The sequence below is a fragment of the Anas platyrhynchos genome, chromosome 1 (assembly GCF_047663525.1).
Source record: "Anas platyrhynchos isolate ZD024472 breed Pekin duck chromosome 1, IASCAAS_PekinDuck_T2T, whole genome shotgun sequence".
Lineage (NCBI taxonomy): Eukaryota > Metazoa > Chordata > Aves > Anseriformes > Anatidae > Anas > Anas platyrhynchos.
Window position 1 is genome coordinate 654,320 of NC_092587.1, and position 16,710 is coordinate 671,029.

Here is a 16,710-nt window from a genome sequence, read left to right on the forward strand (position 1 = left end):
TGGACAGGCAGGCTGGCTGGCAGAAGGGCTGCGTCGTGGTCATCCCACGTCCTGCCTGGCGCTAAGAGGTGCAGGGGCAGTCTCCACCCTCATTTTGGAGAGCTCAGAGCGCAGCTGTGGTCCACATGTGTGTGGCACTGCTGAGAGCGGCTGTGCAGGGCAGACGTGGAGCGAGCCGAGCATTCTCCAAGCCCACGGTGAGAGCCCCGGCGAAGCTACCAAGCGAGCCTTCCTCAGCATTGCTGACTGCCCTGGCTCCTGCTTCTGCTCTCTGCTGAGCTCTTTGCCATGCGAGGACGTGGTGGTGTGCACAGCTGTGCTCGCTGGCCATGGCACAGAGGCTGCGCGTGGCAGGCTGCTCTCCTGCTGGGAGGAGACCTGCTGGGAGACAGAAACCTGGGCACAGACCCAACGCCTCCCTTCGTCACTCTGCTCTGCTCCCTGTGCTACACGCATGGCCAGGCTCTACAGCCTGCAGGGTTCTGAAGAAGGGAGACCTTGAGGGTTAGGGTTCACCCTCAAACATAGGCTTGAAGAGAAATCTTAGTATCCAAGGGTTTGCATCAACTGATTGATGGCCATTGTGATTTTGTGGTAAGCCCCCAGCCTTGTTTTTCACCCTAACCTGTTCCTTGCTTTCCAAATTCGAAGGCTCTGTGTTTAGTAGCAGCCATTAGGAAAAGATGTAGAACAGCCCATTTATTCTACTTTTTGTTCTTCCCTTTACACAGATACTGCACAGGCACTGGGGTTCATATTTTTACTCCCAGGTGCTGGTCCTGAAGACAGTTTCTAGCTGGTGTGATAGGTGTTATCTTGCACAGGCATCCTGTTGCCTCTGGGAGAACGTGTTCCCCAGCTGCACGGGCCCACCTATGGTGACCACCAGCCCGGGTCAAAGCCAGGCTTTACGCAGGCACCTTGGCAAGGGGACAGCCACACAAACCACAGCACTTTGTCTTACACCTGCACACACACCTGCCCGTGGGGTGTGGGACATCACCATGGGACAACCTGCACACGCGTGAGGGCACGGGGCACACTCACATGTGTTTGGACGAGCACAGCTGCCAGGTGTGAGGGGAAGGGATGCAAGCTCCTGGAAAGGGAAGTCACAAAAAGCAAAGAAATATCTCTGCCAGAGAACATATTAAAGGTGAGACCTCTGGGTCTCCCTGAGCAGTGTGCATCTAGATGCTGCCTCTCTTCTACCCGGAGAGGGGCTGGGAGTGACAACTGCCTCATGCTCCCACGGGAGGAATCTGTAGGCAATGCCTGGACTTGGCCACGATGCCTTCCAGGAGGCTTTAGCAGGTAGTCCCTATTTCATGTCCTGTGGGTCAGGGAGCATGCTGCAGCCAGCCCCACCATGCCTCTCCAAGGAGCCTGGCATGGGGAAGATGGGGTTGTTTCTCCTCTCTCACTTTGTCTTCTGGTGGTTGATCCTCTCCTGCTTTTACTGCAAAGGGCACGTTTCCATGCAGGTCAGCATCCCTGCACCTCAGCGTGTGCAGGTCAGAGCCTGGTCTTTTCTGAGGGGAAGATGGTGTTAGTGAGCAGGACGTTTCCACCTGCAGCTTCTTCAGGGGAGATTTATTGGATGGGCCCTGCTCCTTCTTCCTTGAAGCCTGTCCCTGTCCTGCAGCTTGCCATACATGCCATGTGCCCACAGGGATACCTTAAAATTCCTGGTGCTGCACGTTGTGCCAGCCCCCTTAGAAAAGCAGATTTCCAGCAAGCTGCTAACAAAGAAAGCACTGCACAGTCCTTGCTTTTGTTGGATGCAGTTAAAACATCTGGAGGAAACTGTCCTCGGGAGGCTCGTAGGCTGCGGGCTCTTTGCAGTGAGCAGGGAGGGATTCATGACTTTCACACCAGTTTCTCCATGGCACCAGAGGGCAGCGCCAGGGGTGCATGTGGTGCTGCACCTCTCGCCTGCCCGCAGCCATGCACTGCCTGAGCCGTAACGCCGAGAGCGGCCTCAAACAGACACATGCTGGACCATCAGGGCCGGATCCTGCCAGCATGCTGGGAGGCAAGAGTGTGGGGATGAGACACAGAAGGCAGAGAGCGAGGCTGGAGCTGGGGATGGAAGCAGGAACTGTGCATGCCATTCATGTGTTGTGTTTTGTTTCTTGATTCCAAGCCTCCATGCGGAGAAGAAAAGGGGGTGAGTGAAACTGCACATCCTGGGGCTCATCCCTTCCCTGTCAGTGCCCAGCAAGTCCCCCAGTCCTTGCCACAGGGACAGTCACGGGAAAGCTTATTCTGAAGGCAGGCAGAGCTCTGGGCACAGACAGCAATTCATGTTTGTCAGCCAGGCCCCATGAATGTCCAGGTCTGGCTTCCTCGGGGTGTTACGCTTGCTTTGGGTGCACTCCACAGTGGAAATACCCTGTACAGGAATGTCCCCACGTCTGGGGACCTCCAGAGCAGCCTCCTTCAGCCCCTGGGTCAGGATGCCATGGTTGCAGCCGTGCTGTGCAGGAGCTGCCTCTGCTGCTCTCCCTGCGAGCTGTCCTGCTGCTCCCAGTGCCCAGGAAGCACCTGGGGACCCGCTCTGCGGGCAGGGGGTGATGGCAGCTCAGGGGGCATCCCCCAGATACCTGGAGAGGAGCTAGGTGGGTGGAGGAGGTCTGGGGAGAGGGCCACCCGCTGCGATGGCCACGATCTCTGTGCCCAAGCTGGCTGGGGTGAGGCTGCTTGCGGTACGGGAGCGTGGATGAACGCTGCACTGCGTGGTGTCCGTGGGGACAGTGCACAAGGGACAGCACAAAGACAGAGCCCAGCGAGAAGGCCCATCCCATGGCAGCCCACTGCTCCGCGTGTCCCCAGCACGGGGCTGCGGGCAGCCTGCAGGCCTGACCCCAGCTCTTTGCCTTTCGGCAGCCAAACTCTGTCCTGATAGCCTGAACCTACAGAAAGGTGGGAGATCTGCCCTTCTACCCTAACAGAGATAGCAGAGAAGCTGAAGGGGGCTGGCAAGTGGGAGGTCTCCCAGGGACCTCCCCTGACCTCTCTGGGGAGCAGATCTGCCGGCGCTCAGAGGCAGAGGCACTGCACAAGTCCCATGCCTCGGTGATGCAGGAGGTCAGCAGGGCTGTGCTGGCATGGAAGCTGGCTGTCCCCGTTCCTGGAGGGTCCCCATGCCTCAGGGCAGCTACAGCACTGCCACATCTCCCACCCCAGCAGCCTGGAGCCACACGAGGATGCACTCTGGTGGTATTAAAAGACAAAAAGCAGAATAAAAGCAGCCACTGAGGTAGATGGAGAGGGCTGCGCATTGCTGTTATTCCTGTCACAGCACTGAGATCCCCCCGGGGCTACCCAGAACAGCTTCCAGAAACCCATGGGCATGTTCCCAGCATGTGGTCCTTTAAAAGCAGCCTGTGGCCCTTGAGGCTTTGCTGCTGGAGGTCCACACGGTGTGGCAGCACGGGGAGAGCAGGCTCCCACCGCCCCGCTGGGAGGTGGTGGCTCAGGCCTGGCCACCTGAGCCTCGTGCGGTGACTGCCCCATGAGAGCTGCACGGCTCCGAGGGAGAGGAACTGCGACATCCCCCAGGGACAGGGAGGGGCTGCAGGGCTGCACCAGGGGGGCTGCTGCAAAGGCCCGGAGGTTTTGTGCCGAGGAAATCCAGGAGCTGCCTGAGCGGCTTCCCTTGGAGCTCCTTGGCCTCAGGGCCATGGGTGCCTGCCACCAAGGCTGTTGGTGTCAGAGGGCATGCAAATTGCTTGGCAAGGACCACTTGCCTCCTGTGTCTGCACAGGGCTCACTCCTCCACCAACTGCACTCATTTCTAGTTTTATAACTGGGGAATGCTGTCACACAGAGACAGGTGGACAGCTGCTGTGACCACAGGGTGCAGAGGTGCTGAGGCTGGCCTGTGAGTCACACCAGCCCCGGGCAGGGGTCTGTAGGATTAGGGGCCTGATGGTCAGAGCTCTCCAGGTCACTTGGGTCACTAGGATCAGCAGAGCCCAGAAGGGTGCAAGCCTTTCCCTGACCTCAGGCAGAGCTCTCCAGCCTTACGGCACAAATACTGCACATGGTCCCCCACTGTCCCCGTGCAGTTTACTGGAGCTGTGGGTTAGCTGTGCCATGGGGGTAGAGTCATCCAGTCTTCGTGATGCCAAGACAGACCCGTAAGCCTCAGCACAGCACCACACCGATGTGGTGGCCACACTTCAGAGCCAGCTGTCCTCCAAAGGTAGAGCTGGCACAGTGTGACACGGAGCTGACAGACTGAACCCTGCCAGGCCCCAGCAGCCATAGAAGTGGGGGTGGCCCAAACCCGAAGGAACCCCGGCTAACTTTGTTAGCTCGGCTCTGCTGGACCCTGTCAGGCTGCATGTGGAGGAAGCTCAGAAGGGGTCAGTGGTAATGGTGGCCAGCGTCTGCCTGCTGCCCTTTACAATGTCCTTTGTTTCAGGACATCTTAGTACCCCTGGCAGGTAGTCCCAGTGGCATACAGGGCCTGCTGCCATGCCTGAGGGGGTAATCAGTCCCTCCTGGCACAAGTGGTGTGGGAAGTGCAGAAGGACGCAGCTCTGCGGGTTTGCAGCCATGGGGAGGATCTGAGGTTAGGCAGGAGCTGGGTCAGGATCTAGGGTCTGGTCCCGTGAGGGTAACCAGGGTCAGACGTAGCCAAGATCTCCAGGCAGGCCCATGGTGATGAGGCAGGGCCCAGCCCAAGTCTGGAAGTCTGTCTGTGGGTCAGGATCCAGGGCTGGCCATGGCATGGCTGTGGCAGCACTGCAGGCAGATGTTGCAGCACCACTCGGGTGGTCCCGAGCTTAACTGGAGCCCCTGGGCCTAGGAGCATGGGCTGTGCATGGGGCCAGGTTACTGCCATCAGCTGCATTAATTAGTCCACCCAGGGAGGAAACATCCCAGTTTGTCGCCATCTAACAATGGAATGGAGCTGGTTGAGCTGGAGCCAGGCTGACTCCCTTGGGGTCCCAAGGAGTGCCATGCTCTGCTTTGGTTTTCCGCCTAGCCTATGTTCCCTGGGACACCTGGGTTTTCCCTTGTTGGAGTAGCACAGCTGCTTGCCCCACCCCACCCCATAACCCAGTTTGGGGGGTTTGATCTCATTCTGATTATCAAAAACGTCACCATCACTGATTCTGAATATCAAGAGTTTGCTGGGCAAAAATGTGCTCCTTTAATCAAAGGATGCAGGCTTCCGCACAGCTCTGCGCAGCTGGGAGCAGACCCCAGAGCCGAGCGTGGCCAAGTCGGACCCCAGGCTCTGGGTGGGCTGCACAGGGGCGCCCGCTGCAGCCGGGGTGGGAGCGCGGAGCCGCCAGCTGCGGGTCCCCCGTGGAGCGAGGTCGGGGCTTGGTTGTGCAGCGGGAGGGGGGTACTGCTCCAAAGCCACCAAAGTCTTCATCTGCAGGGCTCTGGGGAGGAGGAGGACGAGCAGACGTCCTCAGACTGTTTTCAGCAGGCCCACGAACCATGTTCCCTAAGCAGAAGCTCGCGCTCTGCTTAGCTGCGCTGCAGAGGACGGGCTTGTCCTAGGGGAGCTGCCCTGGTGCAATGGTCCTTGCTAACTGGTTTGCTTCTATGTTTGGATTTTCAGAGAAACTGGATGAGATTTTGGCAGCAGCCGAGCCCTCGCTGAGAGCAGACATTGTCGAAGCAGATTCTAGGGCAGCCACTGTGAAGCAGCGACCAACAAGCCGGCGCATCACGCCAGCAGAAATCAGTGTGAGAGAGGAGGGCTTGTGGTGGGCAAGGGAAGGGCACGAGGCACCGGTCACCTGCTGGATGCCCACAGCAAAGGACCTGCGCTGGGGAGGGGGCTTCCCGAGGGGGAGAGGCTGGGGGGAGACAGAGCTGCAGAGAGCAGGAGCCCAGCTGGGGGTGGAGGAGCTGACCCGGGCGTTTTGTGCACAAATACGGGATTGGCAGCGGGAGGGACATCAGAACAGATCAGGAGCAAGGAGAGCTGCGTTGGAGAGCTTAGGCTGGCTGCAGTTTTCTGGATGTGAAGCTGGAAATTAAGAGGAATCAAAGAAGAGAAAAAGGCAGTCTCTGAGGGGAAACATGGATGGAGTAGGAGTGGGGATGCGAGCTCCAGGCTATCTGGATTGTGAACGCGTGCTGCAGGCGGTGGGAGGCAGCTTCTGGAGCAGGAGATAAAATGGGACGGGCTGGATCTGAGCAGAGACTGGCCTGCCTGAAGCCTTCCCACAGAGGAAGGCTGCTGCTCCGGAGCAGCATCGGCAGGGAGGTGCTGCATGTCCCCGGGTGCTGCGTGCCACCAGGGCCTGGCAGCGGGAGCATGGAGGGGCAGCCCCCAGGGCAGCCGCACCGAGCCCCGGGCACTCTGCCCTGGGAAGCGCCGAAGGGGGAGAGCTGGAGGCAGAAGCGAGGCAGGGGGCAGAGCCTGTTCCCGAGGAAGCAGTCCCTCCTCAGGCTGTCCTGGGACCTGCGTGCGGGTGTGGAGCTGCAGGGACAGGGGCTGGTGTGCAGACAGACGTGTGGTTGGGAACTCTGCAGCTGGGAGCATCAGGTGGGCTGAGGTGTAGTATTGTTTCCTTTCAGCTGATTCTCACTGATGTCCAGAATGGAAATTTCTTTTTTTTTTTCTCTCCTACAGTCACTCTTTGAACGCCAGGGTATGGCAGCACATTCGGGGGTCCTTGCGGGAGCTGAGAAGCCCCACGTTTCACTACGCAAAGGAATTCCGCGGACAAAATCTGTAGGTAAGGCAAACTGGGGGGAAATCTGTTCCTAAAGAGGAAGGGTCATTCCCAGGGAGCATTCATGCCTGCATGAGAAGCAGCAGGAAGGACTCAACCCTCTAGTGCCTTGTATCTGAAGATCTTTTAAGAGGGGATGCTTGATGTGATTTGTACTTTGAAGGCTGCATGTGTCTTGAGAACCTGCTCTAACACTGACACTAGCTGTGCTCTGAGCAGAAGGCTGGACTAGAGATCTCCAGAGGTCCCTTTTTGCAGATTCTCTTTATAGAACTGCAAGAGATAAGATGTTTCTCCCATTCTCTGTGCTTGCAAGTGAAGACTGGTGGGTGGTTTTCTGTCTGCCCATGTTGTGGTTGGGCTGGGAGTGCCGTGTGCTGAATATGGGGAGTTGAGCATGGGACCATGAGCTGTAACAGGCTCAGATGATAGAGCAGGGAGTAAATGCATCTTTTCTAAGGATAAACATGACACGGTCTGTAACAAGCCGTCATCTAAATGTCGGGACATTTAGACCCTGTCCCCTGTCCCAAAAGGTTTATGGTGCAACTGAAACCAAAAACATGCTGGAGGATGGACAAGGGGTGGTGGCACAATGGCAGTGAAGTGGTCTCATTTTCTTGATCTTGTGTATCAATGGGTTTCATCTGGGTGATAACACAAACCCGTAGTGTTAGCAAGGTGTGAGGGCTGTGTAGGTTGGAGCTGGGGAGAGTGCATTACCACTTGGAGCTATGGGGCAAGGGGAAGGTGGTGTGCTAAGTGTTAATTTTAAGTAACCCTTTTGATAGCAGTGGTGATGCCAAAACAGATTGTGTGTTTAACACACACATAAATGAATAGAAAGTAAATTCTGTTTAGATACACAGCTGAGAGCAGCATAACCCCAGCAAGAATGTAAAAATATTTGAAAAAGGCGAGGATTCATATTCAGAATGTACTTTTATATGTACAAGGGCACAGAATTGCTGTACATATGTGCCTCACATTTGTGTTTGTATGAGAGCAGCTGCTACCTGTAGTCCCACGTGAGATTGGTCTGAGAGTAGTAGAAAGCTACAGATAATTAAATGCGTGTATGATACATCTGAAAAACAAACTAAATAGATAATCTTTTTTAAAAAAAAGAGTGGGTGTTTAATGGACTGCCCTAGTGTGTACTTATATACCATGTTGATAAAGCTGCTGTCACACCATGGAATATACAGGCGTAAAGCTCCTGTGACTGAAGAGCTGAAATAAAGCCTGAGCTTGAGCAAATGATAAGATGCAATGTTGGAAGCAAATGCAGGCATTAATTAGTTGCTCATATGTTGCAAAAATGCTGATGGACATGGTGAAAAGGGAGAAGATCTGACTGCCTTGGTACCTTGGGTCACCACAGCAGTGACCCACGTATTTGCATCTGGCTAGAGCCGAAATAACAAGTGAATCTTCTCATGAAGGTAAAAACTACCAGTAGCACATGTAGGGTAGGAGTCATCTCATCTAGCCTGGCATGTTAACAGTGCAGAAATCTACTGTCTGCTACTTGGCGGGCCAGCATTGTAGTGGCTAGAGGTGTCTAAGCTGCATGTCTGTTTTGCAAACTCTGTCCTAGAAGTTTATTTTATTTGCAAGAATGTATGTGAAAATGCTTTTAAGCAGAACTTGTTCAAGGTTCAATCAAGCCACAACAACTAGAAATCATTTTAAAGGGGAACTGTTGTGTGAAATGGCATCTCAGCTCAATACTAGATCATAAGCTGGAAAAATATTCATTAAATACAAGATACTTGCCTGTAAGGAGCTCCTTTTTACTTGTGAAAGCAGAGTCAATGGTTCAAGAAATCCATCTAAACCTACCCCTGATGCTTGTAGAGCAGGTATCCTGTCAAGGATATCAGTATGCAGAGACCTGTGGGAAGAATTACAGAATCATGGGATCATGGAATGGTTTGGGTGGGAAAGGACCTTAAAACCCATCTCGTTCCAACCCCTGCCATGGGCACAGCACCTCCCACCAGCCCAGGCTGCCCAAAGCCCCATCCAACCTGGTCGTGGGCACTGCCAGGGATGGGGCACCCACAGCTCCTCGGGGCAGCCTGTGCCAGGGCCTCACCACCCTCACAGTCATGGAATATTCCGAGTTGGAAGGGACCCACAAGGTTCATGGAGTCCAACTCCTGGGTCCACACAGGACCACCCAAAAATCAGACTGTGAGTCTGAGAGTGTTCATTTCTTGAACTCCGGCAGGCTCGGTGCCATCACCACTGACCTGGGGAGCCTGTTCCCGTGCCTGGCCACCCTCTCAGTGAAGAATTTCTTCCTAAGAAGAATTTGAAGCCTGTAGGGTTTATACAACTGTAAGGCTTGAGGGTTGTGTGTAGGGTTTGTATGCTCACAAGCACAGAGCATAATGTCCCACCTGTGTCTTTTTTGTTCAGCACCTGGAGCCTGGGAGCCTGATCCCTGCATGGGATTCCCAGCTCTTACAGCCCCTTGCAACAAGGGGTTGTAAATGCTAGATTTAATCTGCATCAGGGAAGATTAAAAGCAGACCTGGAGATTGCCTATTCTGAGCTGGAATGGCTGCAGCTGTCACAAGCACAGCATCCAAGCATGACCTAACAATAAACACAGGAAAAAAATCACAGATAGCTTTTAATTATGCTCAGTCCAAGAAAGGTGTCTGTCTGCACAAAATGGAAGCAGTTCCAGTGAGGAGGGGATAGCAACTTCTGGCTTCCAGCTTGTCTGCTACAATGCACACCAAAAGCAGTGCCTCTTAGAAATCAGCTAATTTTCGTGGAATTCCAAATAAGTTAAAATAGAAAACGGCCAAACATTAGAAATTGGGTTGCAATTGACTTGTTTTAGAAGTCCTTCTTGAGCTGTCATTTCACACCCACAATGACAGGCTCATACGATGTACAGTCAGTTGACTTCATCATAAAAATCTCTACTAACAGCAAAGAACTAGATGAAAAATAAGCAGGGGTTGGCTGGTTTGGTTTGCTGGTTTTATTTTGGTGAAGAATTGCTCGGAATTATTTGCATATTGCACATGCTCCACAAGCACAGCTGTTTCAGATTCCCGGGGACTTGTGACAAAAGATCAAAATATTTCATGTTTTCATCTAAATATTTCTTGAGACAAAGGTAATTAACCCTTCACTTGCTACAAGGAAAGCAAAAGAGGAGAAATGTTTCAGGAGAAATGTGAAGAAAGAAATGCATTGCAGCAGGGAGGCTGATCAAAAAGATCTCTGTCAGGCTTCCAAGATAGCTGCCATGCCATCTGCTCCAGCATCAGAAGTTAAAAACACTCGAATGTCTGCAGAACGGTCTCGGTACGCACCGAGTCTCCCCCCCGAGCCAATGCAAAACGCTGTGGAAGGTGTTTCTGCAAGGAGAGGAGCAGCGCGGGTGCCCTGCCGGGGGGAAGCACCAGGGCTGCCGAGGGTGCAGGCACCGGGGTGCTCGGGGCCGCTGGGGGTGCCGGATCCCCCCGGGCTTAGCACGAGGGTTTGGCAGAGGAGAGCAAGTGGCATGGGCAGCACACGACCTCTCCCCGTGCAGTTCAGGACCTGGATGAGCTCCCAGTGCTTTCATTCCCTTTCAGGCAGGCTTTTAAGCTCACCCTCGCTGCAATTTGAACCTTGCGCAGCGCCAGTCCCCAGCACCCTGTTTCACTGCTCTCTGGTGTGCCGGTGACTTCCCTCATCTTCTCCTGCCAGCTTTCTGTTGTTGCCTGGAGCTGCTGCAAGCCCAGCGAAGCCAAGGGCTGTTAACACTCGCCCGCTTTCTCCTTCCAAAAATGAGCCCAGTAACAGCGCCTGGCACCTCGGTACTGCGGCACGGGGCAGCTCTGGGGCTGCTCAGCCCTCCCTGCATGGGGAGGGCAAGGCTGGGCTCCGGGGTGTGAGCTGGAGAGAGCAACCTCATTAGCTCTCCCAAATTAATGCACAGAGTTACATTCTCACAGGGATTTAGGCTGTTATGGCAACAGGCCCAAAAGCACTATGGAGAGTTATTGTGTTTTCCTTAGAGATTAATAATGCATCGTGCGCGCTGTGAATTGCAGAGGGGTTGCCATGAGGCTCGGCATCGCCAAGCTGCGCTTTAGGCATGCACACGGCAGCGTGATCTGCTCTGAGAGCCATCATCCCGCAGTGCTCAGGGACAGAGGTGTCTGCCGGTCCCTCCTGGTCACCGGAGGGCTCCCGTCCTGTCCCAGGCTCTTCGCTCCTGCGTGTGCCGACCTCTGTAGGTTATGGGTGATCCTGGGGAGGTCTCGCTGCTCCTTGTAGGAAGTGTACGTGCACCCTGCTACAAGGTGCAGTGTGTGCTGAATGAAACTGAGAGATCCTGCAGCTAGTGAAGGGACAGACCTGTTTATTTGTTGGGGGAGTTTAGTTTTCCATTTACAAACCTGGAATATGAACCCTGTGAGGTGGCAGTGGGGAGGTCAGAGGCAGCACACAGAGGGTCGTGCCGTCAGTGACAGCTCTTCTCTCAGCCATCAGCCTCACCTCCACCAGCCCTCTGCAGAACCTGCAGCAGCTGACAAGGTTTCACGCTCGGCAGCAGAGCACGGGTGTGTGGAGCGGGATCGGGGTCTGGGGGAGGCAGCAGCACGCAGTCCTGGCAGCGAAGCGTGCCTGCAGACAAAGAGCTCAGGCGCACGTGTTCCCCGTGACAGAGGAGATCGAACGGCAAACCGGTAATTGCTAGGTCGGGATCAGGCAGGATGAAAGGATGATCGTTCAGGTGTTACAAATTTAAAGGAGCTTCCCCCTGTGCTGTGTGCTGGAGAGAATCTTAGGCTCGTGATGGGGACACTGCCCTTGCCAGCTGCTGCACTGGTTTGTGCTCTGCTCTCACGTGCCCGTGAGTCTTGTGGGAGGGCTCCCAGTGCTGCAGGAGCTGGTCAGGCTCCTGCTTCTACAGACAGCCCATCTCCTGGGCTGTGGTCTGCCCAGTACCTGATGAAGCATTTACCAGCAGACAAATGTTAAGATAGAAGTGAAAAATGAACGTGTTTACTACGGGTAATTAACTGTTAGCATTTGAGGCATAGAAATGGGGTTGGGTAAGGGAGCCGTGCTTTTAGCTACCGGTATTTTACATAAGCTCAGACAGATTCTGTCTCCATTTCATCAAGATAAAGGCTACCAGGGTGGTTTCACGAGTCTTGTGTCTGGTATCTAATCTTTTAGGAGGACCCTAGTCCCCAGCACTGCTTTCACTGAAGGGCTTTCCATATGGCTGGGTGCTCGCTATCTCTGGAGGGGTCGATGCAGAGTCCAGCCCTCTCCTAAAGGGCTGAATGCAATTCATAAATTCAGTGCTTAATCAAGACATCAGGTTTTAAGCCTGCTCCCAAGGGATTGTTGGTTGTCTTTGTTTAACTTCAGAGACTCCCTGAGCAGATCTATATCCTGCGTAGACAGTAAGTAAAACTCAGTAACGATTAGCCTTGTGCTTAACCATAAACAGATGCTCCTCCATGTTAAGGGAGAGGTTTCACTTTGCCTATGTGATCACATTGAAACATCAGTGAGGAGTTTCCTTCTGTAATGAAGACTGCATTTTACAAAGCCTAAATGGGTGATTTGGTGATCACAATTTAATCAGCAGTGAATTACAGAGAGAACATTGCTTGTAATTCATTAATAATTTTAATAAAGATTAAGCACATTTGATTCCGGGTAGCATTGGGATGATACTAGCTTTAGGGCAAATATCATCTAAATCAGATTTTAGAGAGAGAGATAGAATTTACTCCGTGTGACTGGATTTACCAGATAATATATTTAAGTGGGCAAGGTTTAAAAAAAGGTTGGTTTACTTCATCATTTTGCTATCACAGTGGGAATGGGTAGTGAAAGATTTGAATAAGAGAGCATAATAACGCAGCAACCCAATTCAAAGAAAGCCTAATGAAAAGGTCTTTACAAGCCAGATGGGCAATAGAGGGAGGCTGAAAGGAAAGAGAAGGAGGTAATTCCGCACACATTGCTGGTAAGCCACAGAGCTCTTTGCTGCAGGTTACTGTGGGCGCTAGAAATTTGCCTGAGTTTAAAGAGCAGTGACAAGTGCACAGAAGAACGTCTACCAAGGGTTAAATACAAATGCAGTCTGACTCAGCCAGCTCTTGATCAGTAAATTGCTGGAAGCTGACAGAGTATTTGGGAGGCGCAAAGCAGCACTGCATGCTTGCTGTGTTCTTATGTGCTTCCTCTGGCAATTATTGTTGGCCACTGTCGGGCAGCATACTGGGCTAGATGTGCCTTTGATTCAATCCACAGTCATTGCCCTTGTTTTCTGCCGTTCGGGGGGAGAAATGGAGAAGTGGAGTAGAGGCGGTATCAACAGAATGCAGAGAGTGAGCAAGCTGCAGAGAGAGGAGAGGCAGATGAGGAAATGGATGTGGTTGCTTATGCATGACTTGGATGGCAGAGCACAGAGCACACAGAGACAGAGAGACGAGGAGCTGTGTCAGAACGGTGAGCTGCAGGTAGTGAAGAAGAAGCCTGCCAAGCTTCTGCTTTCCTCCCACCTCTCCCATCAGTGATCTCTCCTGAGTGTTGATTTTCTTGCTGAGGAGCAAGAGGAGACATTCAGTTTCACAGGGAACAGACATGATTCCTGCTATTTCTAGGAGCAGGATGGTCAGCTTGTGAACCAGAGCTGGAATGAAGCCACCTTCCTGTGTTGTAGGATCAATGCGTAATTCAGGTTGGAAGGGAGGTCTCCAGTCCAACCTCCTGCTCAAAGCAGGGTCAACTATGAGAGTGGATCATGTTGTTCAGGGCTTTATCCAGTCTGGTCCTGAAAATCTCCAAGGATGTACAACCTTCCTGAGCAGCCTGTTCTGCTGCTTGACTGTCCTCATCATAAAATTTATCTTTTTATCCACTCCGAAACTGATTTCATTTCAGTTTTGCCTATTCCCCCTTGTTCTGCGCCTTGGTCTTTTGTCTTCCCACCACCTTCCACTGCGAGAATCCTGGCTTCACCTTCCTGATAACCTCCTCGTTGGTATGGGAAGGCTGCTGTTAGGTCCTCCCAAAGCCGTTTCTTCTGCAGGCTGAACAAGCCCAGATAGCTCAGCCTCTCCAGGCAGAGCAAGAGCTCCAGCCCTGAGCACTGTGGCTCTCAGCTGAACTTGCTTCAGTTTCTTGAAGTGTTTCTTGAGCCCCCAAATTGGACACAGTCTTGTAGGTGCGAATGAGAGACACAATCTTCTTGCTCTGCCTGCTGCAGTGGCTCTTGTTCACGCAGCCGGGGATGCTGTGAGCGTCTGCTGCCAAGGCTCGTGGCCAGCCCTTCTCAGTTTGCTGACTACCCAGACCCCAGCGTTGCTTCCCAACCAGTCAGTCCCCAGCCTTTCTGCTGTCAAGGGCTTCCTTCTTGGTGCAGGACTTTGCATTTGTCCTTGTTGAAATTCATGAATTTCATGAGCAATCCAGGAGACTCCTAGAGTGTGTTGAGGATAACTGCCTGGGCCAGGTGTTAGATATTAGACAAACCACCCAGAGGAGAAGTGCTTCTGGGCCTGGTGCTCACAGGAGCGGACAAACTCTTTAAAGAGGTTAAGGTTGGAAGCAGTCTGGGCTGCAGTGACCGCGCCCTGGTTAATTTTGTGATCTCGAGGAATACGGGACTAGCAAAGAGCAGTCAGGACCCCAGACCTCTGAAGAGCAACCTTCAAGCTATTTCAAAACCTAGGGGACAAGATCTCCTGGAACACTGTCTTTAGGGGCAAAGGAGCTGAACGGATCTGGCAACTCTTTAAGGATGAGTCCCCCATGTAAAAAAAAAAAGAGCAGGGAGGGCAGAAAGGCTGAGCAAGGACCTGCTGGTCAGACTGAGGCGCAGGGAGGAGATGCACGGGCAGTGGCAGCAGGGACGCGTGGCCTGGGGAGAGTAAGGGATGTGGTACGGGTGTGCAGGGATGGGGTCAGGAAAGCCAAGGCACGGATGAAACAGAGCTTGGCAAGGGATGCAAAAAATAACAAGAAGGGATTCTGTGGGTACACAGGCCACAAAAGAGAGGACAAGGAGAGTGTACCCCTCTAATAAATGGGAAGGGAGAGCTGGTAACAACTGACATGGAGAAGGCTGAGGCACTGAACAACTTCTTTGCCTCGGTCTTCACTGCCAGTCAGACTTGCCACAGCTCTGATTTCCCTGAACCAGTAGATGTGGAATGAGGGAGCAAAGTCCCTCTCACTGAAAGCAAAGAGCAGCTTTGAGGCCACCTGATGTAACTGAACGGGTACACGTCCATGGGGCTTGATGACATGCATCCCAGGGTCCTGAGGGAACTGGGTGATGGAGCTGCCAAGCCTCTCTCCATCCTATTTGAAAAGTCATGGCAGTCAGGTGAAGTCCCTGGTGATTGGTAAAAAGGAAAAATCACTCCGATTTTTAAAAAGGGTAGAAAGGAGGATTTGGGGAACTACAGACTGGTGAGCCTCACCTCTGTGCCTGGTGAGATGGTGGAACAGATCCTCCTGGAAGCAGTGCAGGGCACACAGAGGACAAGGAGGTGATCTGAGACAGCCAGCACGGCTTCCCCAAGGGCAAATCATGCCTGACCAATCTGGTGGCCTTCTATGATGGAGTGACAGCATCAGTTGACAAGGGAAGACTGACCAGTGTTATCTACCTGGACTTCTCTAAGGCCTTTCATATGGTCCCACGAGACATCCTGATGTCCAAATTGGAGAGAGAGGGGTTTGAAGGGTGGGCCATTCAGTGGATAAGGAATTGGTTTGAAGGTTGCATCCAGAGAGTGGTGCTCAGTGGCTCTGTGTCCAGGTGGAGATAGGTGACAAGCGCTGTCCCTCAGGGGTCTGTCCTGGGGCTGGTGCTTTTCAATATCTTTATCAACAACATAGACACCGGGATGGAGTGCACCCTCAGCAAGTTCACAGATGACGCCAAGCTGAGTGGTGCAGTTAATACAACAGAAGGAAGGGATGACATCCAAAGGGACCTGGACAGGCTGGAGAAGTGGGCCCACGTGAACCTAATGAGGTTCAACAAGTCCAAGTGCAAGGTGCTGCACCTGGGTCAGGGCAATCCTGGACATGAGCACAGACTGGGAGAAGAACTCACTGAGAGCAGCCCTGCGGAGAAGGACTAGGGGGTTGTGGTGAATGAAAAGCTCGACATGAGCCAGCAGAGTGTGCTTGCAGCCCAGAAGGGCAACTGCATCCTGGGCTGCATTAACAGAGGGGTGAGCAGCAGGTTGAGGGAGGGGATTGTCCCCCTCTATGTCCCCTCTGGAGTCCTGCATCCAGGTCTGGGGCCCCCAGCACAAGAAGGATGTGGGGCTGTTAGAGCAGGTCCAGAGGAGGACCACAAGGTTGATCAGAGGGCTGGAGCACCTCTTCTGTGAAGAAAGGCTGAGAGAGCTGGGGATGCTCAGCCTAAAGAAGAGAAGGCTCTGGGGTGACCTTATTGACAGCTTTTCTATATTTAAAGGGAGCTTATAAAAAGATGGAGAGCAACGTTTTGCTCAGGCAGACAATGACAGGACAAGGGGGAATGGTTTTAAACTAAAAGAGAGGAGATTTAGATTAGAGGTCAGGAGGAAGTTCTTCACTCAGAAGGTGGTGAGGCACTGGAACAGGATGCCCCATCCCTGGAGGTGTTCAAGACCAGGCTGGACGAGGCCCAGGACAGCTTGATCTAGAGGGTGGCATCCTTGTGCATGGCAGGGGGGTTGGAATTAGATGATCTTTAAGGTCCCTTCCAACCTGAGCTCTTCTATGATTCTGTGATTCTCTGAATTTCCTTCTGACCCTTTCCTCTAGCCTGTCTAGGTCCTTTTGAGATGTCCAGCTAGTCACTGAACTTGGTAGGGCTTTGGATATCATTTTCAAAAGTGGTTTCCACCTCATATTAAAAAAAAATGCAGGAGAGGTGCTTACAGTAGAGAAAAATATCAAGTGGAGAGCAGAGAGTAAAATGAATACTCTTAGAAGCAGCAATGTAAAC

General features: G+C 52.9%; 1 protein-coding gene across 3 annotated transcripts in view; it reads left to right on the forward strand.

The window, feature by feature from the left end:
- Positions 1 to 16,710, forward strand: part of SHANK3 (SH3 and multiple ankyrin repeat domains 3) — a 363,910-nt gene that overhangs the window by 317,692 nt on the left and 29,508 nt on the right. For 2 of the 3 annotated variants that reach the window (XM_038180780.2, XM_072035934.1), the window contains 3 exons: positions 2,147 to 2,170; positions 5,588 to 5,715; positions 6,611 to 6,716. In XM_038180780.2, the coding sequence (XP_038036708.2) occupies positions 2,147 to 2,170; positions 5,588 to 5,715; positions 6,611 to 6,716 (258 nt within the window). The remainder of the gene's footprint in view (positions 1 to 2,146; positions 2,171 to 5,587; positions 5,716 to 6,610; positions 6,717 to 16,710) is intronic. The other variant, XM_038180783.2, reaches the window with a different exon arrangement.